This window comes from Moschus berezovskii, chromosome 2, assembly GCF_049115385.1.
Source record: "Moschus berezovskii isolate FMDL1 chromosome 2, NW_MosBer_1.0, whole genome shotgun sequence".
Lineage (NCBI taxonomy): Eukaryota > Metazoa > Chordata > Mammalia > Artiodactyla > Moschidae > Moschus > Moschus berezovskii.
In genome coordinates this window covers 113,998,187-114,024,333 of record NC_142461.1, presented here as the reverse complement: position 1 = coordinate 114,024,333, position 26,147 = coordinate 113,998,187, and the positions used below count along the sequence as shown (strand labels likewise).

Sequence of the window (26,147 nt, the reverse complement as noted above, 5' to 3'; positions counted from 1 at the left end):
AAAGAATTAAAAAAAAAAAGAACAGAACATCTAAGGACTGTGGGATAATTAGAAAATGTGTAATGTACATATAATGAGAATACCAAAAGAAGAAAGAGAACAAAACAAATGTGGGAGTATCAAACCAATTATATCAATGATCACTTTAAATGTGAATGGTCTAAAATACACCTGTCAGAAGACAAACTGATAAGAGTCAATAAAAAACAAGACTTGAATATATGTTATACACAAGTAACCCACTTTAAATATAAAGACACAGATACATTAAAAGCAAAGGGATGGAGAAAGATATACCATGCAAATACTAACTTAAGAAAAAAAAGAGAAAGCAAGCTGGAGTAGCCATATTAATTTCAGACAAAGTAGACTTCCGCACTGAAAATTATCAGGGATAAAGAGTAGAATTGTATAATGTGAATGCATATAACAACAGAATGTCAAAATATTGAGACAGGAGAAACAGACAAATCCACCATTATAGTTAGAGACTTCAAAACAACCTGTCAGTATCTGACAGATCCAACAAGTAGAGTCGCTAAGAATATAGTTGAACTGACCAGTACCGACAATCAGGTGGCTCAAACTGACATCTTTAGACTACTTCAGTAACAATACATTCTTCTCAAGCCCATGTGAAGAGTTCACCATGACAGACTACACTCTGGGTCATGAAATACTAGAATTTAAAAGACTAGAAAAAAATATAAAATATGGTCTCAGATCACAATGGATTTAGGTTAGATACCAATAACAGAGAGCTGTAAAATCTCAAAATATTTGGAGCTTAAATGACACATTTCTAATTTACACAGGGGTCTGGCTTAGTGGTAAAGAATCCACTGCCAATGAAGGAGACACAGGTTTGATCCCTGGGTAGGGAAGATCCCCTGGAGTAGAAAATGGCAACCCCCTCCGGTATTCTTGCATAGCCGGACATGGCTGAACAGACTGAGCACAACTCAGGGGCTGAGCACGCACAAAGGAAAAAGTAGAAGAAAGTCTGGAGAAACTTTAAATCGAATATACAATGTTTCAACATTTGTGAGATGCAGGAAAAACAGTGCTTAGAGGGAAATGTATGGCATTTAATATATACTTTAGAAAAGGAGAAACGCTTCTGGGCTGGTGAACACGTGAAGATTCAGGAAGAGTGACATGCTCAAAGGGCATAGGATTTCTGAGCTCTTTCCCACAGACCTTCCCCTATGCAACTCTTCCATCTTGCTGTTCCTGTGTTATAAAGTTTTATAATAAACGGGTAATCTACTAAGAAGCCAGTCACCAAAACAAAATCACACACAGACAAAAATCAACTATTATATGATTCAATTTTTTGGAAATGTCCACAATGGGTGAACCTATAGAAACAAAGTAGACTAGCAGGTGCAATATGGCTGAGGTGGTGAAGGTATGGTGGTGACAGTTAAAGGGTACAGTGTTTGGGGGTTTTTGTGAGGTAATGAAGATACTTTAAAATTAACTGTAGTGATGGTTGCCTATATGAACCATCAATGGTTCATCAAATCATTTTCACTGAATATGAATTTCAAGGATGTAAAAATTGAATTGTATGCTTTAAATGGGTAAATTATTAAGCTGTTAAAAAAGAAAATAACCCTACTTTTTTAGAGGAGCAGACTTAAGTATGACATGTTTGGAATATGCTTTAAAATATTTAGCAAAGGTATAAAGGAAAAGGAGATGGGGACAGATAAGCAAATGTGGCAAAATCTTGATCCTTTCTGAGTCTAGGTAATGAATGTATGGGGGTTCACTATACTATTTATATATATACTATATATACTACATGAGCAAGTCTGAAAGTTTTCTTTTAAAACAAAGGCAAGTACTTTCAAAACAAAATACAGAAATTCTTCTCTAAAACAGCATCTAATTAGTAGGTACCTGATCTCCTGACATCTGGTATCCCTTAGGCAGAATAAAATACCACAGTGTACTTAGCAATCTGTCATTTTGCCTGCATTATAAATTCTCTTTAAATTGGTATTTACACAGATGAAACCTCAGCCTTTAGGTTTAACAAGATGTTAAATTACATGCATTTTATACCCTACCCTTATTTTGAAACCATTTTTCCATTCTGTTACACTAAGCACTAATGGAGGCATGTGTTTCTATAAAAATTAAAGGTCAACAGTCAAATGAATTTCATCAAAAATTTTCACCAAGATACCTGCTGACACAGCACCGATAATTGTTAAAATATATTCTTCCTCTCTCATAGGCTATAGGTGATTTGGAATGAGTTGTCCAAACATTCTTAAATTTAGTACTTTCCTGAAAAACACAAGGAATTTCGGTTTAGGAAATAACTCATAAGTTTCTACTGTGCACCAATCTCAAATTGGATATTTAAATTTACAGTTTTCAAAATAACTTCATGTACGTTCTTTAAAAATAGTATGTTCAATTCTTCCTCACTCTGCCCTCACATTTCGGCTTAAGTGGGGTAATTAATTTTTAGAAAAATCGTTTGCAAGACATAAAAACGGTAAAACTAAAAGCATGTGACGGTCCCCCAGTTTCAAGGCCGCGATCACCTCGCCCGTCACTTGGCGATCTTCTTAAAAGGGAATTAACTGCGTAAAAACTGCAGCGCAGCGGTAACCTTGACCCTCCCCTACGCCCCCCACCCCCGTCGCCCCGCTGCCCTGCGTTCCCCTCCCGGCCGGCAGGCGGTCACCTGGCACACCAGCGCCCGCAGGATGCCCAGGTTCGTCCTCTGCACCATGCCCGCGTCGCGCGAGAAAAAGCCCAGCGCCCGGCGGCTGAGCCGGCCGCACACGTTGGGCTTCTGGTTTGGGCCCATGGAGGCGCGGGCCCGGCGCGCGGAAGAGGGGCGCGCCCCGTACACCCGCGCCGGGAAGCGGCCACTATCTGCGAACCTCCTGGCCCCAACGCCTCGAGGAGCCCAGAAAAACTGAAGCGGAAGCGCACAGCTGTGGGGCGAGGGAAGACAGAGCCGGCGCCGCCGGAGAGCGGAGATTGGGCAAGAAAACAAGCCCCCTCCCGGGCTGGCCCGGCAAACGCTCCCCAGCTCCGGACCCAGCGGCAGACACTGCAACGTACTCAACGCGCGGCCGGCCGAAGCCGTTCACTTGCCGGGAAACGTAGTTCCCAGTGTCCGCAGAGGGATCCTGACTTGTACCCAGAACTACAATCCCCATCAGGCAGCGGGCAACGAGCCCTTGCCCAGGCCCCGCCTCCAACCCGCCGCGGCCCCGCCTCCCGCCCGCCACGGCCTCGCCTGGCCCCGCCTCTTCTGGCTGGACGGAGGCTGCGCCATAGGGTTGGCGTGGCTTTCCGGCTCTGTTCGCGACGCCTGGGGAGGATTGTGGGGGCGCTGTGCTGCAGCCTCTTGGTCTCTGTTCCGTGTTCGCTCCGCGCACTCAGGGGTCCGTCCCTTGCCGCCCCTGTACCCCCACGCTTCTCAGTCCCCGACTTTCGCTCTGGGAGCCCTGGCTGGGCGCCGAGAGGGGGGCTGTGTCGTGTGCGACCACCCCTCCCCCGCCCCCAACAAGGCAGCGTCCTGTGAAAAGAAAGGTACGCCCTCGGCTTTCCCCTCAGTCATAACGTTGGATGTTGTGGATGGTTAAACACTTTAAGTCCTTGAACACTATGCTTTGTAATTAGGAGTTAGTGGTGAAAATGCTGGCATTACTACCAAAGTAGAGTTGAATTACTCTTTTCTAGAGGCCCGCCCCTCCATGGCCGGTGGAGACTCAGGCTGGTTTTGCGATAATTGCTCCATTTTCCTTCCTCTCGCCTTTTCCCCCCTCCTCTTTATTGGGGAATGAAATATGAAATATTTATATTGTTGTTAGACTGCCTAAGATGTTCCACGTTGATTCTTTAAGATAACTGTGAGTGGCCATCCCGGTCGGGTCAAGTTTCCTGTCATATCTTCAGGAGCTGTGTCACTTGAGGATATGCCATTCCCACCACACTGAGTTTTCAGTAAGCATGTCCCAGACGAGACCCATTGCTTTGCCTGCAAGTCCCTTGAGCGTGGTGCCTTTGCGTCTCCCACGTGGCCTCTTGTTCAGACATGGGCTAGGGTGTGATTGCTTCGGACTGACAGGGCAAAAAGTACAGTACTCTGTGAGTGCGCTGTTTTTAAGCGTTTAGGATGAAACTTTTTAACCCTGCTGAATTTCCTTTGGGACCTGGAATTTTGCTGATTTTTTCATGACTTATTTACAGCATACTGTGGAGTGCTTTGTATATTTTTAGAGAGTGCTATAATAGTTAATTTGGTAATTCATGAATGCAGCTGTCACTGAGAAAACAGACCCAGAAAAGATAACTGGATTTTCTTTGGCTGAAATTAAATTCAAATCATTGCTGAATTGAATTCATCTTTTTTTTCTCCTTTCCCTTCACCCCCATTTGCTTGTCTTTCAGTGGCCTCACAAACAAGTCATCCAAGGGACAGTCGTCCTAGCTGCCCTCTTTTCCATCACCTTCAACCAAGTACTTTTGATTCTGTTATCCATCTCCTCTCGGTATCCCCACCCCCCAAGTAATTTAGGGCCTCACCATTTTTTTCACATTATTACGTTAAGTAGCCTCCTCTCTGCCTTACTTAAATACTTCCAATTCCACCCCTCCACACTGCTGCCAGTGATTTTTCCAAAGCTCAAATCTGTCATTTCCCTATTAAATCTTTCAGTTGCTTCCAGTCACCCAGAGCAGAATTTCTCAAACCGGCTGGATGGCATCACCGACTCTATGGACATGAGTTTGAGTGAACTCAGGGAGTTGGTGATGGACAGGGAGGCCTGGCGTGCTGTGATTCATGGGGTCGCAAAGAGTCGGACACGACTGAGCGACTGAACTGAACTGAACTGAAGTAGATACCTAGGATTTTCTATGGTGAACTTAAAATATGTTCAGTACGTTAGATATATGCAAATACAAAACCATATATAAACTCCTTATGTTGTATCATTTGAACAACTATAATGCTCAAACAGTTATACATTAAATGAAGCAAAACTATGAAACAAATTCTGATGAATGCTTATTCGTTGATACCAGTGAGGCTGTTTGCCGGACCTGTCATGCTTCACTGTTCCTGGGGGCATAAATTCCTTACAGAAAGACCTGTCCTTACTGCCCTTGGTTAAGAGATTACCCAGTGACTTCACCTTTTTTCTATATTTAAACCACTGTAAAAACCTTCCTTTGTTCCTTGTGTCAAGATTTCATTTGACCTTCACTTGACAAACATCATTTACATAAAATAGTCTCTCATTAACCTGTGCCAATGACAAATAGCCCCACTTGTTAGCCAGTGCAGTTGTAAACACAAACGTGATTTTAAATCAATCAAATTTGATTGTGACTAACCAATCAAAGGGATGATCTAGAGTATCCTTTTGTTCAAAAAAATTTTGTTTAGATTTTTATCAAATTGAAAATAAAAAGTATCCCTAGGGAAGTCTCATCGTCTTGAGACTACATGTACCAATCCCTCAAGGTCTGTATAGGTGCTTTATAGGACAGAGTCTGTAAGTCTCGGTGTGGTATGCAGGGCACTTGTTATCTGTGTCTTGCCCACATTTTCAGCCTCATCTTTGCCCATCCTTCACATTTGCTCCTGTGGTTCGGACAGGTTTCCTCCGTGCTCACGCCAGGGTCCTTTTACATTTAAACATTTATCTGGAGCTCCCTTCCTCTCCTCTTATGCATTTATCTCAAGACTCATGTCAGGTGTCTCAGCTCCTCTGAGACACTTTTCCTGACCCTTCCATCTTAGTGATAACCTTGCCTCTTCCCTCATGTTACTCTGCATTCACTGGCTGTAGCACTGTATCAGAATTGTCTGTCTGTCTTCCCAGCGTTTGTTTAGAGAGGTCCATTCATTCATTCATTCAGCATCCATACGCATTAACCACATTTTAGGCACTATGCTATGGAGGCATGTGTATGTTGAATGAATGTTAGTCACTCAGTCATGTCCAACTCTTTGTGACCCCCATGGACTGTCGTCCACCAGGCTCTGTTCATGGGATTCTCTTGGCAAGAATCCTGGAGTCGGTTGCTATTTCCTTCTCCAGGGGACCTTCCCAACCCAGGGATCGAACCCAAATATTCTGCATTGCAGGCAGTTTCTTTACCATCTGAGCTACCAGGGAAGCCCATATCGAATGAATGGGCTCTTCTAAAAACAATGTATGTATAGATTCTATTATCATTAACTAAGTACTTTTAACATAGAACTATATTTAGTCTTTATTCTTTAAATGTAGGAAACCACAATATTAATAAGAAGAAATTGGTTTTTTTGCTGAATTGTGTCTGCCTCTTTTGCAACCCCGTGGACTAGCCCACCAGGCTCCTCTGTCTATGGGATTTCCCAGGCAAGAATACTGGAGTGGATTGCCATTTCCTTCTCCAAGGGATCTTCCTGACCCAGGGATCGAACCTGTGTCTCCTGCGCTGCAGAAGGATTCTTTACACTTAGCCAACAGGGAAACCCAGCCAATAAGAAGAAATAACTTTTAAGAAAACTTTTATCCCTAACAGTTCTCCCTGTAACGTAGATATTTTCTTGTTGAAGGTAAAATGGCATCAACCCCTAGATTAAGATTTGAAAATGACTTCTCTTAATTTGGGGCATAGAACAAACATTCTTTTTTTTTCATTCTGTGTCTATATGATGCTTTGAAAATACTTAACCATCCTTGCCTTGATACTTTCAAGATGAAGAAGAGGAGATAAGAGTTCAGAAGTTAATAAAATGCTTTTTGTTCATATATTTTGTTTAAAGAGGGATAACAATAAATATATAAAGCACTCTGGTTATTAAACCGAAACATTTGCTCAGAAACAAAAAAAAATTTGAACCATGGCTGCAAGAGGTCATTCATTCAACATGTAATTATTTTCATCTACAATGTGCTGGGAACTATTTTGGCATAGGCTTTAACTGATCAGGGAACAAGATCCTCATATGTCCAGGGAGATAGACAGTAAATAGATTTTTTAAATATTTTCAGGTAGTGATAAAGTACTGTGAAGAAGATAAAACAGGGGGATGTGCTTGATAGTGAGTGGTTGGGAGCCCTGCTGTACCCAGAATGGTCAGGAAAAGGCCTTTCTGAAGAGTGGAGTTTTGAACTGATCTTTGAATGAGGATGAGCCAATATGGACAGAACTAAAGTTAGAGTAGGTCAGGCAGAAGAATGTTCCAACGCAGGATCTCCAGGGCAATAACAACGCTGGATTATTCTAAAACTATCAGGAGGCTAGTATGCCTTGTTGGGAGTAAGGAATTTTGGATTTTATTCTGTGGTGAAGGGAAGCCATAGGACACTCTGAAGAAGGAAAGTAACATGATCTAATATGTTTTAATAAGATCATTGTGGCTACAGTGTAGAAAATAGACTTCAGTGGCACTAGAATGGAAACAAGGTGGCTATTGCACTGGTCCAGATAAGAGATGGTAAATGAGCTAGAGAGATGGAAAGAAGGGAACAGATTCAGGATATATTTATATTAAAAGTAGAATTGACAGGACTTCTGATGATTTGAATATTAAAGGTATTAAATAAAAAATATTAAAGATACTAAATAAAAAGTCAAATTCAGTTCAGTCACTCAGTCACGTCCGACTCTTTGCAACCCCATGGACTGCAGCACGCCAGGCTTCCCTGTCCATCACCAGCTCCCAGAGGTTGCTCACACTCATGTCCATTGAGATGGTGATGCCATCCAACCATGTCATTCTCTGTTGTCTCCTTCTCCTCCTCCCTTCAGTATTTCTCAGCATCAGGGTCTTTTCCAGTGAGTCAGTTCTTCACATCAAGTGGCCAGAGTATTGGAGTTTCAGCTTCAGCAAGCAGAACCACAAATAAACATTCCAAACTCCCAAGAAAAGGAAAGCAGGGAAATACTTGATGTGCTGTCAATGAAGGAAACAAAGATTTTATTAATACATTAGCATTATAGACATTAATGCTGGAGAATGTTAGGATCTATTCTATGGCTGGGGCATGTGGGAAGAGAGGAATAAAATCAGGCCAGAAATAGGCAGGGGTCAGAGCTTGTTGGTCCATGGCAATGTGATGGAAAAAAATCTCTATACAGTGATGTGACATTCCCTTTAAGAGATAGTTGCATCCAGCATCAGGGCAAGAATGAAGCAGACCAGTTAGCAGGTTAATTGTGTAGTTTGGGTGAGAGTGAGTCATTTTTGGAAATCTATTTTGAAATTAATTGAGGCTTTTAACTGTAAATTTGGTTCTTTTATTTTTCTCTGTATATTTTAATGATATGTAGTATCATTAAATGTACATTTAATGAGGTACTACATTGTAGTACAAATATGTAGTACATTCATTCATATGCAAAATCCAGAAAGATTTAGGTTTACAGGATTGGTAGTAAAGTTTGCAAGCAATTTATTTTTCAAAGTATTTTACTTATTAAAAAGAATATGTATAGCTAACATGGCAAAACATATAAATAATAAAATGAATAACCAGGTAGTTATCATTAACCTTAATAAAACAGAACATTACCTAAAATTTGACATCTATGTACCAATCCTGGTTCTTGAATCCCTCTTTTCTTTTAATATAAATAAAACATTAAGATTTGAATGTTTTTGAGCATTCTGTAAATTGAATCATATCATAGTGCTTATATGTACTCTTATACAGGTTTTTTTTTTTTCTTCAGCGTTATACTTGACAAAGTACCTGTGGGTTAATTTCATTTATTTTTACCAATATATAACAGTTCATTGTGTGAATTTTATATAGGTTATTTATCCATTTTCTACTGGCTGGGCTTTTGTTTCTTTTGGGCTTTTTATTCCTGGAAAAGTGCTGTTATAGACCTTAAACCTGTCTTTTGGTACACACGTTAAAGAAGGTGTTCATTTTCTATTGTTATGTAGCAAATTACCCCAAACTAAGCACCTTAACTAACACCGATTATTGTCTCTCTTTTTTCAATAACACCGATAACTACTTGTCAGTATCATTTATCGAAGGGGTCCTCATTTCTCTACAGATCTGTAGTGCTGTTTATCAAGTTTACATTCATAGTCTATTTCTAGGTTCTATTTTCTGGTCTGTTTTTCTATCCCCTGGTTAATGAATACCTGACCACTTTTATAATAAGGCTTTTGAGCTAGTAGAGCCAGACCTCTATTGCTTTTCTTTAGGAGGGTGTTACTTTTTTTGGGGGGGGGGGCATTTGCACTTGCCCTTTCATATATATTTTTAAATCCATTTAAGTTCTACAGAAACATTATTGAAATTTTGGTTGGGATGACATTAAATTTACCTGTCAATTTAAGGAGAACTGACATCTTTACCATATATCAAATTATCCTATCTCTGAAAACAGTATATATTTCCATTTATTTGGATCTTTTTTAGTGTCTTAGCTCAGTTGGTAAAGAATCCGCCTGCAGTGCAGGATACCCCGATTCAATTCCTGGGTTGGGACGATCCCCTGGAGAAGGGATAGGCTACCCACTCTAATATTCTTGGGCCTCCCTTGTGGCTCAGCTGGTAAAGAATCCGCCTGCAATGTGGGAGACCTGGTTTGGGAGGATCCCCTGGAGAAGGGAAAGGCTACCTATTCCAGTATTCTGGCCTGGAGAATTCCTTGGACTGTATAGTCCATGGGGTCACAAAGAGTTGGACACGACTGAGTGATTTTCACTAATGAAATTTTATAATACGGGATTGCATAATTTGCAACTTTCTAAGTATAGTGTATTTTTGGTCAGTGTTGTAAATGGTATATTTTTAAGTTTAGGTTTTCTAACTAAATTTTTGATAGCATATAAACATGCAGTTGTCTGTATGTATATTGACCTTATATTTAGCAACATTGTTCTTATATATTGATCTTTTGCTTGCTAATGTTTATCTTTAATAGCAATAATTGTCATTTGTAAGGTTTGGGGGATTTTTCTACATAACCAATCATGTCCTCTGGAAACTGTGACAGTTTTGTTACTTCCTTCTCAATTCTTTTACCTTCTTTCCTCTTTTTTTTCTTTTTTTTTTTTTTTTGCTGTGTTGGCCAGGACCTCCAGTGCAGTGTTGAATAGAACCAGTGATAGTGGACCTCCTTGTCTTATTCATGTTTATAAATGGAATACCTCTAATATTTCACCATTGAGGATGACATCATAGGGTTTCGATAGCTGCATTTTGTCAGGTTAATGAAATTCTCATCCATTCCATATTTGCTAAAAGTCTTGTTCGTTTTATTTTTAAATATGAATGGGTGTTGAATTTTGTCAGAAGCTTTCTCTGTAACTGCTGAGGTGATGATATAGTTTTTTCCTGTAGTCTGATAATGTCGTAATTACATGAATATATTTTCTAATGTCAAACCAAACTTGGGTTTAGATAGGTGTTTGTGATGTATTTTGTTTTTTAAACACTGTGGGAGTTGGGCAACTACTGGCTTCGTTGCTCTCTTGGCTCCTTGGACCTTTGCTGGCTCTAAGGGTTTCTCTATCTAGCTGGTTTACTGGTGTATTTAATGTACTTGTCCAGCCTTTTAGGAATATTTTATAGCAGAAAGATTTTGGAGGTATCAGGTTCACCAAATTACCAGAACTAGAATTGCACTTCCTCACATTGTTAGTGTAAAGCTTCCATTGATGTAAAATGTGATCACCTGCCACCATTTCAGTCTTCTCTTCTTGTCTGTGTGCACAGTCATGCTCCTCTTTGCTGAAAACAAGGAATTAGAATTGTATGGTAGAAAGAACCTCACATCAGGGGTCAAAAGGCTCTAATTGCAGCACCAGCAGCATCAGTTACTGAAATCCTGACCAAGCCCCTGACTCTCTGAATTTCCTTCAGTCACCTGCAAGGTGAAAACAGGATTGAAGTGAGAATCGCACAGATTTATAAACATGAACACATTGTTGTAGAGAGTTTAGGGAGGAGAAAGTGTTGATTAAGTAGCACAGGGGATTTTTAGGGTGGAGATTTCGTGTGATACTGTAATGGTGGATACATGACACGATGCGTTTCCTTTTTTCCAGTTGTGCCGCACATGGCTTGCAGGATCTTAGGAACTGAACCTGTGCCCCCTGCAGTGGTAGTGTGGAGTCTTAACTGTGGACTGCCAGGGAAGTCCCACACCAAGCATTTAGTAAAACTCATATAGCTTAACAGTGGGCTTCCCTGGTGGCTCAGCAGTAAAGAATACACCTGCCACTGCAGGAGATGCTGGTTTGATCCCTGAGTTGGAAAGATCTCTTAGAGAGGGAATTGGCTACCCACTTCAGTGTCTTACCTGGAGAATTCCACGGACAGAGAAGCCTGGCAGGCTACAGTCCATAGGATCACAAAAGAGTAGGACATGACTTAGCAATTAAACAGCAACAACAACATAACTTTACAGCACAAAGAGTAAAATTTAATGTATGAAAAATGTTAAAAACAAGAGGCAGAGGGGGTTCCCGGATATAATGCAGACTGAGACAAAAGAATCTAACTCTTACAAAAGTATGCGGTGACCTCACTGAAAGGGGTCAGGGAAAGTTGCTGGCCTAAGTAACTCTGAGACTGTGAGACTAAAAGTAGGAACTATACCTAAGTACTGTACTCTAGTCGATAAAAGTTTCCCACCGATATGGGTTAATAATTCTGAAACTATTTCACATGTGTACTGGAATTGAACAGTTAATAACTGTCTGGTGGATGATGGCAGCCAGGTTTCTTACTGTTGGTGTGGGCGATTATAGACAACCAGGAGTGGCAGGCTAGTATGATCAGGTGGTAATGGATTAGGGCTGGAGACATAAGTGTAAACTCTAGCTTAACTGTAGATACAGATGGATATATGTGGAAACATTTGTAGATGAAGATATTTGTATGTGCATGGTGCAGTATACACACACATTTCCTTGCTTTGTCAGTTGAGAGGGCTTGGAAGTGAGGAAAGCCTAATAGCAAAGAGTACACCCAGCGCCCAGAGCATTCTCCAGTAAAAGGGACAAACACTCTAGAGAAATGGCTGATTCCAGGACTGGGCCAAGGAGTATACAGGAGTTGGCAACATCTTGTAGTGCCAGGAAGTGAGGAAGTGCTTGAAAACACACTGATGAGAATGTGTCAAACGGATATAGGAGGCAACTGAAAGAGGTTTTTAATGGCCACAGCAGGCAAGTTTGAACAACAAAATTAAATAGTAATGGGCTATAACCCAAAGTTTAAAGTAAATATCTGTGAGTCCGTACTGATATAATCAAGTGGTTGAATTAAATAAATGGGGAAGAAGTAACAAATCTGTGCAAAAAATTTCCAAACAACTTATGTAGACACTCCACCCATAAGAAGGTGGAGCATAACTCTCTCCTCCTTAAAGGTTGGCTGTGCATAGTAACTTCCTGCCTAAGAGTATGGTATGGAAAGTGGGGGAAGGAACTTGACAGTAGAGACCTGTCAGTCACTAACTCACCACTTTATCAAGGTTAACGTCAGCAGTGGTAAGTCATGTTCATATCATGTACCCTTGATATGATGTGATAAGAATGACACTTTTTCCTCCCTAAAGCCCATAACCTCAGTCTAATCATGAGGAAAAATATCTGATGATGTTTTTCTAAAGATAACTGGGAGGCAGTCTGAAGATAACTGATCAATACTTCTCAAAACTCAAGGTTTTCAAAAACAAAGAAAGTGTGAGAAACTTTTAGAGCCAAAGAGGAGCCTAAGGAGACCTAATGACAAAGTGTCATGTGGTGTCGTGGATGGTAACCTGGAAGAGAAGAAGGATGTTAGAGTAAAATGAAGGAAATCTGAATAAGCTATGAACTTAAGTTCATAATTATGTATTAATATTGACTTGTTAATGGTAACAAATACACTATACTAATGTAACATTTTAATAATAGGGGAAACTGTGTCAGCTATATGGGAATTCTTTGTACTATCTGCAACTTTTCTATAAATCAAAAATCGTTCTAAAACTGAAAGTTTACTTTAAAAATGCAACAGGACTATGGTAGATACCACTGAATAGAGGCAGCCTTGCTTTAGTGGTTAAGAAGATGCGCTCAGGTACCAGTCTGCCTGGGTTCAGATCTCAGTCTCACTACTCATTAACTATGTGAACCGGGTTACCCTAATTAACTCGAACTACTTAATGGCAAGCCACTCCAATGCTCTTGCCTAGAAAATCCCGTGGATGGAGAAGCTTGGTAGGCTGCAGTCCGTGGGGTCGCTATGGGTCGGACACGACTGAGCGACTTCACTTTCACTTTCCACTTTCACACATTGGAGAAGGAAATGGCAACCCACTCCGGTGTTCTTGCCTGGAGAATCCCAGGGATGGGGGAGCCTGGTGGGCTTCCGTCTATGGGGTCACACAGAGTCGGACACGACTGAAGTGACTTAACAGCAGCAGCACTTAATCTCTATATGCCTCAATTTACTTATCAGTTAGAGTCTTCAGAGGACTAAATGAGTTAATGTATGTAAAGCACTTAGAGTAATGCCATACACATTCAGCACTATATAATTGAGTATATTTATTAATTTCATTACTTCTTTTCAGTTTGGGGCATTTCTGATTATAGCTGAATTTCACTGACTATCCTTCAGCATACTGAGTTTTAGCTTGGCATTCTGACAAAACAGTATTCATAGTTTGTAAGGGGGAAATCATCAAGATGGTAAGATTCCTTATTAAAATATCCATTTCCCTTGTTAAACTGGTGTTTTACAAAGCACTGCCCACACCACAGACCCCTAGATTTAGGCTTCGGCGCCTAAAATTTTGGTAATATTTGAAACAGAATGGAATGTATGTATTATAGAAACATGTTTTTAGGCCTTTTACTTCTCTGCCTAGAATACATACCAACTCTTCAGAAAACCCCTTGTAGATCAGCAGTTCAGGTAGAATAGAGTTTTGAGTAGAACATAGAATTTGGAATCAGGAGACCAACTTGGAATGTGGGTTCTTGTAGCTGTGTGATCAAGGAAGCTCATTAATCCCTTTGAGCCTCTGGTCCCATCTGTAAAACAGTGATAACAGGAATGCGTCCTGCCTTCCTCCCTAGCTTATAGAATTGTTTTAAGGATTAGGTGTGAAAATGAATGTGAGAGCTTCTGTAAGTTGTAAAACCTGTACAAGTATTATTTGCTATAATAATCTCAGGTTTTCAACCAGAGTTCAACTCTAATGGACCTTGATAGTCATATTAAATGTTGGCGGTCATGTATATACCTTTACTTACTTATTATGTAATAAACTGAAATCATTTGATTTTAAAATGCTTTAGATGGTATATTTTCTCACACAGGACTTTAGTTTTTATGATGTTTTTCTTTGGTCTAACAAAGGAAGGCATTATTTTAATCTGGAGTTGTCTCTTAAAGGTGGCAGTTTGAGGAAGTGATTTCCAAACTCTTCACTGAAATTGGCTATATAGAGAACACAAATGTGTGTCCCTGTGATTTAGGAAGTTGTCTTCTACAGATAGAGACCTTCTCATCCTGATGTGGAGCTGACCAGCAGAGGGTGCACGAGCTTTCCCAGAAGCTAGGCTGGGCAGACCTGACTGGAGCCATCTGTGTGATGATTAACAAGTACTATAAATGAAAAGGTTCTAGCACATCAGAAACACAGTTACCAAATGGAAAGAGACAGCAGCCATAATGTCACACAGCAGTGTAGGAAGTACCTGCCCTAGTTGGTGAATAGGAAGTTTCTGGATAATTGGAATTTGACATTCTAAGGTGGGTTATTTGTCTGATTGGCACCTCCTGCTACTGTTTGTCATTTCATAACTTCTTTCTCTTTCCAGGTTCTTTGCCTCATCTTCTCACCATCTGTAATTATCTGCCTCACCTGGTCTAACAATTTGGGGTTTTTAAAAAGTAACCTTTCCCTGGACTTCTTTGACCCTAAGGTATTTGGGTCCTGAATCTAGTCAGCTACAGCATCCTGTCAGGGTCCCTCTAACCAAACTCTTACAGACTCCGTGGCATCTTTTCCTCCATGGAAATGAGTGACCATCAGAAAATTTATTAACTTTTTAGTGTTACTTCACTGCCCGTATCATCTTTTCTCCTCTTCCTTCCCAAGCAGTGATAGTACATAGAATGTATATACTTGAAAGTGAAAGTGAAAGTTGCTCAGTTGTGTCCGACTTTTTGCAACCCCATGGACTACAGTCCATGGAATTCTCCAGGCCAGAATAATGGAGTGGGTAGCTTTTCCCTTCTCCTGGGGATCTTCCCAACTCAGGGATCGAACCCAGGTCTCCTGCATTGCAGTCAGATTCTTTACCAGCTGAGCCCAAGAATACTGGAGGGGGTAGCCTATCCCTTCTCCAGGGGATCGCCCTGACCCAGGAAACGAACTGGGGTCTCCTGCATTGCAGGCGGATTCTTTATCAACTGAGCTATGAGGGAAGCACATGTATATTCTTAATGGTTTTTATTCTGATTATAAAAGTACTTTGAGTTCTCTTATAAAAGAATATTTAGAAGCATTAGGAAAATGTAAGGATATCCTTGAGCCTTTCAATCAGAGGGAACTCCTGTAAACTCTTCCAGACTTTTTCTGTGCATATATATGTGTATATATTGGTGTGTATACATATATATATACACACACATTGATTAATATATATTAATTTTTTAAAGAGATTATACCATAGGTACTGTTTTGTACCTTTTTAGCCCTACCTAATAAGTCATGGACTTCTTTCTGTATCAACAAATTTAGGTTTTTACCAACATTTTAAGTAACTACATAGTCAGCCCTCTAAAGATGAGTATTTGGATTGTTTGCAACTTTGCAGTATAATGCTGTGATAAATCCTTAATATATTCTTCTGATTATATTCTCAAGATATATTTCTAGAAGTAGAGTGTCTATCAGATTTCTTATTAAAAAATGTTCACGTGTTGCCACAGTTCCCTCAGGAAAGGTCTCTTGGTGCAGTCTCCCTGACAGTGTTTGAGGATGCTTTTTATTGCACACTACTGATAACAACATTTCACCTTTGCCAGAATGATAGTGAATAACCCATTGCACCATTTTTAAAAAATTGGTGGACTTTCCACTCTCCACGTCACTCCAGAAAATTAAGGCAGTAGTTCTCAAGTTTTTTGGTCACAGGACCCCTTGACACTCTGAAAAATTATAGAGGACCTCCAAGAGCTTTTGTTTATGTGGATCATAGTTATCATTATTTCCTATATTAGAAATTAAACCTAAGAAAAAATGTAAATATTTAAGTCATTTTAAAATAGCAATAATAAACCTGTTACATATTAGCATGAATACCCTTTTTATGAAAAGTACCTATTTTTTTCAAAAGAAGAAAATTAGAAGAGTAGCATGGTTTTATATTTTTGCAAATCTTAACATATGGCTTAAAAGAAGATGATTAGATTCTTATATTTGCTTTTGCATTAAATCTGTTATGATATGTTGTTCTGATTGATATATATGAAGAAAATCTGATCTCACACAGATCTATAATTTTCTAGTAAAGAAAGGCGTGCTTGAATAGTCTATTCAGATAAGTGTGAAGAATCTCCCTTGATCCTCTACTGATCCCAGTAAGTGGTAGTTTCTTAAATGTTAATTGCAATATAATATTTGAAATCATACCCCTGCATTTTTCTTTAATACTCTGTTACATTAAAATCCATGGTCTACCTTGCATTTTGGATCTTTTACCCATGCATCCTATGTTGGTCGTCTGGAAAATACTGGTTCACTGATTTGTCAGGTCTTCCAAATGTTGACACGTTTCATTATACGATATCAAAAATACTTTATTCTCATAAGAACAGTGTTTAAGTGTCAGTAAGCTCTTAAGCTTAAAGTGGTGGACATAGGGTTTACAAAATTCTAATTTTTGTTTGAAAGTTTGAATTTTATCAGTGGCAACAAATGCTGTCCATTGTTTTCTTGACAGGCTTACTTTGTTTCTGAGAAAATGCCAAAGTAAAAATGGTGTTCATGAAAACAGTCTTTATTGCTTCATCAAGGATACGCTTAAGTAAAATTGGCCTTTTGATTTTTTTTCTTCAAATGTATGGTTGGTGAAAAATGCATGACCTCCCCTAAAGTTTGGTGCTATTCCCTTGATTCTGACCAAGGTACTAGCGGTTTTATCTACCATTGCCTATACACCGTTAGTGCAAATGTCACCACAGTAAAAAATGCAAATAACATGTTGATGGTATTATGAAAATATTTCTGACTTTTTGCAGACCCCCTTAAAGTGTCTTGGGAGCCACTTGGGATCTGAGGACCACATTCTGAGAACCTCTGGTCTAAGGTACTAGTCATAGGAACTCTTGCTTACCAGAGACTACTTTAGAAATAGTCTGTGATCCAATTCTGGCCAGTGAAATCTAAGAGCAAGTCTTTCGAAGAGCTTGTGAAAAAGTTTCTTCATTGCTAAAAAGAGACATAAGAAAGAGATGGTCCTTTTCTTCCTGTGGATCTTGCCATGCCAGTGTGATGCCTGGAACCACTGCAACTATTTTGTAATTGACAAAGCCAACTAGCCTTAGAATGAAGGTGATACCGTTTAGAGCAAGATGGAGAAATGACATGAACCTGGGTCCTTGATGATATGATAGAACTGAAGCCATACCTAGAACTTGCCCAACCTCTGGACTTACAGTTAAAAGAGACAATATTCTCTTATTATTTGAATAAGTTTGAATAGTGTCTTCTGTTACTTGCAGTCAAAAGCATCCCCAGAAGGTATTAATATTTATTAGTGATGAACATTTTTAAGTGTCAAAAATTAACATTTTTAGTGGCCATTTGCATTTCTTTTGTGAATGCTTATTGATGGTATTAGCACATTTTCTACAGAGGTCATTTTTAATTATTTTCTAAACATTCCTTCCATATTAATCATATTAACACATTGTAACATTTTATATTTATATCCACGAATGTCTTGCATAGTATGTCATTCTTGTAAGCAATCAATTAGTCTTTTTTCTTTTACACTTTATGTTGGCTTTGGTATCATGTTTAAAAGAGTCTTTTCTACCCCTCTTTTTTGTAAGTATTCACATATATTTTTTCTAGGTCTATTAAAAAGTATTTTTACATTGAAAACTTTAATTCATCTGGAATTGATTTTGGTATTAGATGGAGTAAGGATATAACTTTATTTTTTCTAAATGTGTGGGGGTGTATGTGTTAGTCACTCAGTTGTGTCTGACTTTTTGTGATCCCATGGACTGTATCCCACCAGTCTCCTCTGTCCGTGGGGTTTCCCAGGCAAGGACACTGAAGTGGGTAGCCATTTGCTTCTCCAAAGGATCTTCCTGGTTCAATCCCTTAGTCTCCTGAATTGCAAGCAGATTCTTTACCGTCTGAGTCACCAGGGAAGCCCAGGTAGCCCCTTTTCTTAATGTACTTTTTTGAATAGGCCAACCTTAACCTACTGATTTGAAATACTAGCTTTATTTCAAATGGAATTCTTATATATTAGAGACAGGGAAGCCTGGCGTTCTGCAGTCCTTGGGGTCTCAAAGAGTCAGACATGACTTGGCAACTGAACAACAAATTCTGACTAGTTTTTGGACTTTCTGTTCTCGTCCAGTGCTTTGACTGTGTATCCTGGCACTATAGACATGGCCAGGACATTTTGCTTCATATAGTTTTGTGATGTCTGAAAGGACAAGGACTCCTCCCATCCTCCCTAACCCTACCCGACTACAATCAACAACACTCATTTTCCCTCCAATATTTTCCTGATTCTTCCTATATGTCTGTTCTTCCAGATGAACTTTAAATTATTTGTTTAGGTTCCCCAAACATTTTTGGAACTTTGATTGGAATTACTTTAATTTTGACCAGAATTTACATTTTTCACAATATTGAGTATTCAGTTCCAAAAACCCACTGTATTCCTTTTAATTATCTTACATGCCCCTCTGTAGAGTTGTAGAGCTTCCTTCTTATCAGTCCTGTACATTTCTGGATAAATTTATTCCTAGATATTTCATATTTTTTTGTCACAATCGGAAGAAGGATCTTTCCCCCTGTATATTTTGTTTTGATTATCAATTTAAAAAAACCCCTTAAATCTAGCTCAATATTTCCAAATAGTTTTGGCTTCTCAAAACAGAATAAACAGAAAGAATACTGTCATTTGTGGTAATATAGTGTGTACTATGTGATTTATGAGGTCTGACTGTTGAAGATTGTTTAAGGAAACAGAACATACCAGAAACTATATGTTAATGAATATGATCCTTCCAAGCTGGTTATGTTGGAAATCTAAACATTTATGACAGCAAGAACACTTTACTCTAAAGACAACAAAGGATATATATTCTTTAAAAAAAAATTACCACCACTGAAAATATGAAAAAGAATTAATTAGCTTGCTATGAGGACGTTATCTGAAAATAATGTTTTCAAAGATATTTTACTGTTACTGGAATAAATAGTAATCTCTTAACATGATTTATTTGAAAGGACAACCTTTATTTTGATGTAGAGTTGTAATTTTTAGTTAAGCAACATAACTTTGTAGATATGCCTTATGTTATCAGGTGTCAGAGAGATGGTTGACAGGTTTTATGTGTTTGCTGCTGCTGTTGTTGTAAAAGAATCATTTAATCAGATTGTTTTTCTGTATTAAATAAGATTCAGTTGCCCCAGGCATTATGGATTGGCAATGTTTCAGCTGTTTGGAAAATGGAATTTGGAATTTGCCAGTTTTCTAAGATCATTTAAAGTAAACAAATTTCTTTTCATCCACATTATGGATTTCAAAAGCATGTGTAGTCTAACCTGGTATCTTAATCATCAATTAAAATGCTCCTGTAGAAAATGTGATTCTGAGCTCATAACAGCTGACTTGGAGATGGTCTTAGAAATAAGACCTTTTGTATATTGAAGATGACCGAGGTTTCTCTACATGTTGTGGTCCTTGAAAGTTAAGACTATAATTAACATTCTCAATTATTCTTAAGCAACTTGCTGTGGCATTATTATTCATGGACTGTTTGTTTTAATCATTCTTAAATGTATCGATTTTTTTCTTTTCTTGGCTGCACCCTCCTGGCATCTGAGATCTTACTTCCCTGACCAGGGATCAGACCGACACCCCCTGCATTGACAGCGTGGAATCTTAATCATTGACCTGCCAGGGAAGTCCCTGTATTGATGTTTTAGTTTATATATAATTTCTTGGAATAAGTTTATTATATGTTAAGTAAATAATGCTTGTATTCTTTTTTTTTTCCCTTTGGGGGGGTGAGGAGTCTGACTCTAGGTTGGAATTGGATGTGTGATCTTTCAGACCTGACTGTAAGCAATTATAAATCTTTTCCTGCAAGGCCTCTTTGAAAGAATTGGTACATACCAGTGTGCACACCAGAATCAGTACCCAACCAGTGCATTGCCATTTTCTGGAGGGATTTCAGTCAAGACCTCCTTCCCTCTGTCCCCCGACTCACCTCCTGTGTGTAGCCATTGTCTTATGTACATCTGCATTCTGATAAAGTTGATTCATATATGGGGACTCACAAAATGGATGTGCTTCAGTGGCCTAGTTAAGGTCACGTTTCTAAACCTTAGTCAGCCTACACTTATGGGAAACACCTGTTGAGGAAACATACTCCAATCACAATCCTCCAACCTAATTTTAGCTTGCCAACAAAGGTCCCTCTAATCGAAGCTATGGTTTTCTAGTAGTCATATATGGATGTGAGAGTTGGACTATGAAGAAAGCTGAAAGCCAAAGAATTGATGCTTTTGAACTGTGGTGTTGGAGAAGACTCTTGAGAGTCCCTTGGACAGCATGGAAACCAAACCAGTCAATCCTAAAGGAAATCAGTCCTGAATATTCTTTGGAAGGACTGATGCTGAAGCTGAATACTTTGGTCACCTGATTCAAAGAATGGATTCATTGGAAAAGACCCTGATGCTGGGCAAGATTGAAGGCAGGAGGAGAAGGGGATGACAGAGGATGAGATGGTTGGATGGCATCACCAACTCAAAGGACATGAGTTTAAGCAAACTCCAGGAGTTGGTGATGGACAGGGAAGCCTGGTGTGCTGCAGTCCATGGGGTCGCAAAGAGTCGGACACAGCTGAGTGAACTGAATTGAATTGCATTGAATTTTACCTAGCTTGCTGTACACTAGAAGACAGAACCTGCTAGCCTTGTAACAAAATCCCTGACCTCCTAGGCAATCATGCCCTGTTTCCATATTGCCCCTTCTAATGTACTATAACGGAGAAGGCAATGGCAAGCCACTCCAGTACTCTTGCCTAGAAAATCCCATGGATGGAGGAGCCTGGTAGGCTGCAGTCCGTGGGGTCGCTATGGGTCGGACACGACTGAGCGATTTCACTTTCACTTTTCACTTTCACACATTGGAGAAGGAAATGGCAACCCACTCCAGTGTTCTTGCCTGGAGAATCCCAGGGACAGGGGAGCCTGGTGGGCTTCCGTCTATGGGTTCACACAGAGTCGGACACGACTGAAGTGACTTAGCAATGTACTATAAAACCAGCTCTTGCCCAGAACAACTTGGGAAGAGTGTTCCACTGCTTGTGAGACACTGTACACCCCAATCCGTGTATGATTTTCCCTTGAAAAAAGACATCAATGTCATTGCTGAATTGTTTTAGTTTTTTTCATTTGACAATTCCTAGACCAGATGCCTGCATTCAGAGGACTCCTTACTGGGAGCCTCAGAGGAAACACCGCAGAAGGCAATGGCAGCCCACTCCAGTACTCTTGCCTGGAAAATCCCATGGACGGAGGAGCCTGGTAGGCTGCAGTCCATGGGGTCACAAAGAGTCAGACACGACTGAAGTGACTTAGCAGCAGCAGCAGGGGAGCCACTTTGGCTCTTTCCGTCTTCCTAACCCACCCCCTCACTGTCCATGGGCCCACAGAAAGGCATTAGTCTCTTTTTAAGGGGTCCTGGGCAGTGAGACAGTTTCTCCCATCATGTTGCACCCACTTGATCCTTCCCTAGTGCCATTCCTCAGGAGAATGGAACACTGGGAATGAAGTTAGGGCCTCCTTTTCCTCTTGCTTGCATTGTTGCTGCTGCTGCTAAGTCACTTCAGTCGTGTCCGACTCTGTGTGACCCCATAGACGGAAGCCCACCAGGCTCCCCTGTCCCTGGGATTCTCCAGGCAAGAACACTGGAGTGGGTTGCCATTTTACAGTAAGTAAAAGGCTTGATTGTTACTTTGAGTTTGTCTGTCCTAATGGATCACCTCAATACCTGACTGCTTCACAGTGGGAAGTGGGAATGGTGTTCCTAATTTGTTATTTTGTTATTTTTTCTTTCCTTTTTAAGCTTTAAGGGTTGCCCTTCAGAAATGTTTCTGGAATTCACTGAATAGTAATTTGACTTTACATTTGTGAAACACAGTATAGTTTTTACTATTCTTTGTATAAACTTTGTGAATTAGGAATTGTCTCCATCTTACAAATGAGCCTTAGGCAAAGTATGTGACTTTCCCCAAAATCATAATTAATGGATTGGCTGGACTCTGATTTAAACTTGAGGCTTCTTCTGTTCTCAGTTCAGCACTTTATACTCTACTACCCACCGGGTCTTCACCGGGTCTTTCACTTAGTGGAAGACTTGGCCCTGTAGTATTCATAAAGCCCTGTGGAGACTGTAAGAAGAGCCAGACTAATGGCAACAACAGTAATGTCAACTATTGAGCACTTCCCTTGCACCCAGCAGTGTGCTACATGTATGCTAGATACATCACCTCCTGTGTTGTTATTTAGTTGCTAAGTTGTGTGGAACTCTTTCCGGACCCCATGGACTGTAGCCTGCCAGGCTTCTCTGTTCGTGGGATTTCCCAGAATACTGGATGGGTTGCCATTTACTTTTCCAATTGATTAACCTTCTCATATTTTGCAGTAAACTTATTAGTCACATATTATTGAGGAAATTGAGGTTAACAAAATTAAGTATCATGTCAGAGGCTATGTGGTAATAAGTGGCAGAGCCTGGATTCAACTTAATCCAAACCCTTTTTCTCGTCCTCTGAAATTGTTTTCAAAGGAGAATTGAGGTGATTCTGCCTGACTTGGAGCATTTCTGCTGTTAAGGAGAAGTGGGAGAAGAATTTTCTGGAACAGAATCTTCTAATACTGTGTTACTCAATGCTGAAAAATATATAAACCTCCGTTTAAAGGAAAAATATTCTCTATGAGTTGATGTCTTGCATAAATATGGATATAAGTTCCTTATGCAGAGCTCCTATTCAACTGTAAAGTCAAAATAAGCACAGATACAACCACCAAGCCAATAAAATTCAAGTTAGCAACATTTTAATGTGACTGCTGATGTTTTACCAAAACTAAATTGCAGCTCTCATTATACACAAGGTACTGATCACCACCACATAGGTGGTGACTTCAGCCTGTCTGTACTGTGTGTGCTGTGTGTATTCTTAATTCCCTCACCACTTGTCTCAATTCTGAAAACTGCAGAATCTTTTTACAGTGTGCTGTGTACTCAGATGCATCATTTCTATCTGTGTTGCCTGTTGCAACAAGATCATAAATGCACATACAAGCCCTGAAATCAAGTTGCTTTTACACATTTGCTCGTATGGATTTTATTTTGGGGTTATCATAATATACAATTTAAAAACTTGTCATAGAATCTTAGATGTGTCTAGTGGGGGTTTGATCCTGAGGAGCAAAGTATGGAGATTTGTTATAATGACCTGCTAAATATTAAAATGAGATAGTGGATAGGAGTCTGTATTTCAGCTTTTTTGTCCATGCTAAAAAGTTTTTCTTTTCCCTAGGTGTTCATGACCTTGTGCTTCTCCCACACTGTAAGAATCTCTCATTCAAAGCAAGATTTCCATCTCCTGGTTACAGTGTTACTGGTGTGATACCGGTTAACAAACTCAGAAGGCCTAATTACTAACCAGTACCTTCTGTCTGTCTTTGCTTCCCCTTGTTTCCTGTTAAACCCAGACTTCAGCCACATCAAGTCCATCAACCTTCCCCTACCCCTAGTCGTTCCTCTCTCTTTATTTTTAAATTTCCAGTCATTTTGGACTTACTTTATGGTCTTCAGTTATAGGCTTCCTCAATTCCACATCCTAAATCACCACTGCTTTCTATACTAACAGCTTAGGCCTAATATAGGTAAAATGGAGTATTTTCCCTCAGACCACCTGGTGGTAGAGGAAATCACACAACTGCTCTATTATTTAGGTTACTGTTGGTTGGAGATAACAGAAAATTCAGACTGGCCTAAACAATTAAGGGAATGTATTGGCTTAATAACTGAAAAAGCCAGATGTGGGACTGGCTTCAAATGAAACTTGTTCTAACTAACAGTGGAACCTAACTTCTTTCAATTTTCCCAGTTTTCCTTCTTCAGAGTTGGCTTCATCCTAAATTTGTACCATGCCATCATCCTTAGGCCACATAACTTCAAGATAGCTTTTGTTATCTACTGAATTGTGTTCTCTCCCCTCAAATTCAGATGTTGAAGATCCACCCCCGCCATGTGACTCTATTTGGAGATAGGACCTTTACAGAGGAAATAAAAGTTGAGGTCATAAGGGTAGAGCCCTAATCCAATAGAACCCTATCCTTGTAAGAAGAGTCGAGATATTGGAGATCTCTCCACAAGCATGCAAGATGGAAGGCCGTGTAAGGACACAGCAAGAAAACAGCAAGAAGGACCTCACCAGAAATCACCCCTGATGCCACCTTGATCTTGGACTTCTAGCTTCTAGAACTGTGAGAAAGTGAATTTCTGTTGTTTAAACAAAATCAGTCTGGTACTTTTTTAAGGCAGGCTGAGCTGACTAATACAGCTTTCAAGAGCTCCTGGGGTTCATGCTTCCTCTTTTATGTGTAACAGGTATGAGAAATCATCTTTGTTCTGAAAGCTCTAGAACTAGACCTAAAAGATGCACTCTGTTGGTCAGACTTCATGCTGACCTCTGAACCAGCCTCAATGCTCACAAGTTTGGAATGTACCGCTTGGCTTAGTGTAGGTTGTGCAGTCCATCTCTGGCTTCGATAGGTCAACTGTGGCTTCTCTGCAAACTCATAGATCCCAAGTCCATGAGCTCTTGGAATTGGGGAGTGAGTACTCAGGAAGCAGACTATAAATCATCATAATTTGAGTTGAGACTCCATATGGGCCAGTTATGTTGCTGACATTGCTTTACTCAAGTGTTGTTAGTTTCCTTTCTCTTTTTTTCCTGTTCCTTCTTTTCTCAAGTCCCATACCTTGTAGCCTCTTCCTTCACAGAGAAGAGAGCTTTGGGAAAGGGCTCTTTTAACAATCTGCCCTTCCACTACAAACACACCGGTTGTCACTCATCGGAAGATGAGAATGTGCTTGACACCTTTCATGGGTAACTTGTTTTCTGTGTACTTCCCCTCCCTGCCTCCCCCGTCTTGAAACTTGTTTGTTAGCAATTCATCTCTTTTTAGTATCTTCCAGTCTGTTTTATTTCAAATACTGGATTATTTTTCTCTCATCCTACTAAGATGCTTGGCATTCTTTGTGTCTTAACAGATACTCTTCTGTCTACCTCCATTGTTTATTCAGGTTTTTAAAAACATTTTACCTACTATCCTTCTTCATCATAGGATCCCATCGAAGATACATTCATTACATTTAGTCATCATGTCTCTTCAGACACTGTGGCTCTGGCAGTTTTTCAGATTCAACTTGTTTTTGATGACCTTGACAGCTTGGGGGAATATGGTCAGCTATTTGGTACAGTGTTCCTCAGTTGGGCTTTGTCTGATGTTTTTCTCAGGTTGGAGGCAAAGTGCTGTTCTCATCATATCATGTGAAGAATGTGTGTGTGCTAAGTCGCTTCAGTCATGTCTGACTCTCTAAGACGCTATGGCCTGTAGCCTGCCAGGCTCTTTCCTCTGCCCATGGCATTCTCCAGGCAAGAATACTGGAGTGGGTTGCCATGTCCTTTCCCAGGGGATCTTCCCAACCCAAGGATCAAACTTATGCATTGGCAGGCGGGTTCTTTCCCACTAGCACCACCTGGGAAGCCCCATATAAAGAACATATCCTATCAACCTGACTTATGTTGATGTTGGCTTTGATCCCTTGACTGGGGTAGTGGCTGTCCAGTTTTTCC

General features: G+C 39.9%; 2 protein-coding genes across 6 annotated transcripts in view; one reads left to right on the top strand and one right to left on the bottom strand.

Moving 5' to 3' along the window:
* Positions 1-3,174, bottom strand: part of DCAF17 (DDB1 and CUL4 associated factor 17) — a 29,844-nt gene extending 26,670 nt beyond the window's left edge. For 2 of the 4 annotated variants that reach the window (XM_088830039.1, XM_055397104.2), the window contains exons 1-2: positions 2,708-3,087; positions 2,198-2,301 (exon numbers count right to left, since the gene is read on the bottom strand). In XM_088830039.1, the coding sequence (XP_088686165.1) occupies positions 2,198-2,301; positions 2,708-2,833 (230 nt within the window). In that variant the 5' untranslated portion in view covers positions 2,834-3,087. The other 2 variants (XM_055397106.2, XM_088830031.1) reach the window with 2 other exon arrangements.
* A 146-nt stretch (positions 3,175-3,320) lies between these two features.
* The window catches only part of METTL8 (methyltransferase 8, tRNA N3-cytidine), an 89,457-nt gene continuing 66,630 nt past the window's right edge, over positions 3,321-26,147 (top strand). The window contains exon 1 of one of the 2 annotated variants that reach the window (XM_055397107.2): positions 3,321-3,567. The gene's annotated coding sequence lies outside the window, so the exon portion shown is untranslated. The remainder of the gene's footprint in view (positions 3,568-26,147) is intronic. The other variant, XM_055397108.2, reaches the window with a different exon arrangement.